This window comes from Alligator sinensis, unplaced genomic scaffold (genome assembly GCF_000455745.1).
Source record: "Alligator sinensis unplaced genomic scaffold, ASM45574v1 scaffold1105_1, whole genome shotgun sequence".
NCBI classification, from domain to species: Eukaryota; Metazoa; Chordata; order Crocodylia; family Alligatoridae; genus Alligator; species Alligator sinensis.
In genome coordinates, this window is record NW_005843454.1 from 47,482 (window position 1) to 50,237 (window position 2,756).

The 2,756-nt window shown below is 53.3% G+C and overlaps 1 protein-coding gene across 1 annotated transcript in view; it reads right to left on the reverse strand.

Annotated features, from left to right (window-relative positions):
• LOC106723269 (zinc finger protein 501-like) overlaps positions 1-2,073 on the reverse strand; it is a 21,226-nt gene extending 19,153 nt beyond the window's left edge. Inside the window, exons 1-3 of the mRNA XM_014527357.1 lie at positions 2,045-2,073; positions 1,108-1,260; positions 791-1,049 (exon numbers count right to left, since the gene is read on the reverse strand). Coding sequence (XP_014382843.1) covers positions 791-1,049; positions 1,108-1,260; positions 2,045-2,073 — 441 coding nt within the window. The remainder of the gene's footprint in view (positions 1-790; positions 1,050-1,107; positions 1,261-2,044) is intronic.
• Positions 2,074-2,756: the final 683 nt, after the last annotated feature.

Consider the following 2,756-nt stretch of genomic DNA (forward strand, 5'->3'; position numbering starts at 1 on the left):
GCTGGCTTTGCAAGGATTGCTCAGCGGGCCAGCAGTGCCGGTAGTCCCCCCGTCCCCCAGCGGGCTTAGTTTAAAGCCCGGTGGAGCAGGTCAGCCAGTCTGGCTGAGAAGAGCCTCCTCCCTAGGGGGGAGAGGTGGAGGCCATCTCTTCCCAGCAGCTTGCTGCGTCTCTCGCCAAAGAGCGGGCTGTGGTCATGAAAGCCAAAGCCTTCCTGACGACACCAGCGCTGCAGTCTTTGGTTGACCACATAGATCCTCCTGTCCCTTCTCAGCCCATAGCCTGAGACTGGGAGGATCGACGAGAACACTACCTGTGCCCCCAGACCCTTGAGCCCCGCTCCCAAATCCCTGTAGCGCCTCATGACCTGGCTGGGAGTGCTCCGAGCAGTGTCATTGGTGCCCACATGAATAAGGAGCATGGGATAGTGGTCTCTGGGTTTAAGGAGCTTTGGGATCCTCTCCGTAATGTCCCGGATGCGGGCCCCCAGGAAGCAGCAGACTTGTCTGTACAGGAGCAGGTTCCTGGCCTTCCACAAGGCGCTCCTGACACAGGATGCAAATTGGTCGAACCGGAGCAATGGGCTCCCCTGGTGTTTGGTGAGGTGTCCATACAGTGCGGCCTCGCTGCTTAGCCAGCTGACGCTGGTCACCACTTCACATAACTGTTGTACCCTCTTCCATACCTCCTTGGTGCAGGTAGAGCCACAGGAGGTGCTCGGTGGCCCCATGGCAGTTCGGCCATGGGCAGCTGGATCTCTCCAACTGCCCCTCTCTGTCTCTGGGCCCTCACCGGGAGAGCTCGGTGAGCTGTGAGCCAGTTTAGGTCCCTGTGATCTTTGTGCAGCTCCTTGCAATGGATCCGCTCCCACACAGCTTGGCATGAGTCATCCGGGAGCAGGTCCACGGGCGATGTGACGTCCCTTTGTCTCACCGTCTCTTGGATCTTCCTGTGGCTTTTCATGGTCGATGGGCCCGTGTTCTGCACACCGTACACGTTGCAGCACTGGTTCAAAGTCTTGTAGAACCAGGGCGGGTCCGTGATCCATGGCCTATGGTTAGTCGGGGTGAAGATCCCCCCAGTGTCTCAGGATGTGCCCTGCAAAGTACCTCATGAGACACACGATTTTATTGTCTACTTCCGTCACCAGCTTACAGATTGTGCTCATGTACATGGCCCATAGGAACAGGAGGATCTCTGACATGCCCACGCCCTTGGCCCTTTTGTCCTTGTACAGTGTCTTCCAGGCAAACTTTTCCCATCTGGAGCCGCAGAAAAAGATGCACATAGATCTCTGGATCCTGCAGTTAACACACCCAGAAGTGGGGAAGACTAGTACAGCATAGAGAAGCATCAGTAACAACACTACTGTCACAAGCACAACATGCCACCCATGGAGAGGGAATGCAAGTGCCACATAAAACAGACAATATTCACAGATCAGCTATCATGTATCTATACATAGTCACAAAACACATGATAGCTGTCCTGTGCTTACTCTTCACTGTACTCAGTCCCCCCCAGTGCTGACTCTCTTTGAAGGCAAGGTGAGAATACATTTTGACTTCCTCTTCATTCTCACAGCTGAGCTGCACCTTTCTTTCCATTGCACTGATTCTTGTTTCTTCCCCAGCCTTAAATGCCTGGCAAACATCACCAAACAGAGCCCCAAACAGTTCACCCAGAATCTATCTTTTGCTCTCTCTTAGGCTGTTGCATATGATAAGTGTGGCCCTGCCCTTCATGAGACTGAGCCAGACCAAGTTGTCTTGTGTCTCATCTGCATATACATTTTTGGAAGATCCCAGGACTCTTAACAAGAAGTCATGACAAGGTGTCTCTAAAGCCCCAGATCCCTGGGTGTAGGAGGGAAGATGCTTCCCTGGTGGCAGGGCCACAGTCTTGACAATTGAGCTCTGCTCAGTCAGATTTTGGCACTTGACTGTTGGGTGTTACCTGATAAAATTCGGAACAGATTTGGCCTTGATAAAGATTAGAAAAAGAATAACAAAAAAAGAAGGGGTAGGTTCCTATCAGTATGCTTACCCCATGTCAGTGATGGGTTTTATATTCATGTTCCATGTTGGTTGTGTTTTAACAATGTCATCGGTGGTTTTCTTTACTGAGCATGTTCTGCTTTTGGCAGCAGGGGAGTGGTGTCTATGTCAATGGCCATCACTTCCCTGCTGCCAAATTTTTGGGCCTCTGGCTTATAACATGGCTCCGTTGGCCAGATGTGACCCATGGGCCAGGGGTTGAGCATGCTGAGCTGGGACATCTGAAAAGAACAGAGTGAAGGGACCTGTATGCCCAGAGGGCTTTTGCAACAGTATATACTGCCATTTGTCTTGGGTCGAGAGGAAGTTGCGCTTGTGGCCATACTGGTGGTTGTGTCTGTGAAAGGCCAGGAGCTATGGGAGAAGCAAGGATGCTTGTGGCTGGAGTCTATCACTGAACCAGTGGCAGGGCTGGTACAGACACGGGCAATCTCTGTGGCATGGCAGCAGCCTGCCTCCCTCCCTAAGAGCCTCCCGTGCAGCTCTAGCTGTGGTTTCCAGAGGCTCTTGGCTTGAGGAAGGGTTCCTGCCCCCTGGTCCTTAAGAGGAAGGAAGCCCTTGATGCAGCAGCTTGCTGGGGCTGGCAGTGGCTGCAGTGCCAGGAGTTGCAAGGTCAGGAGGCAGCGCGAGGCCATGCAGGCTTGTCTCCGGCCCACTCTCGACCAGCTCTGGGGAAGCAGGAACATGGGCAGGGGGTTAGA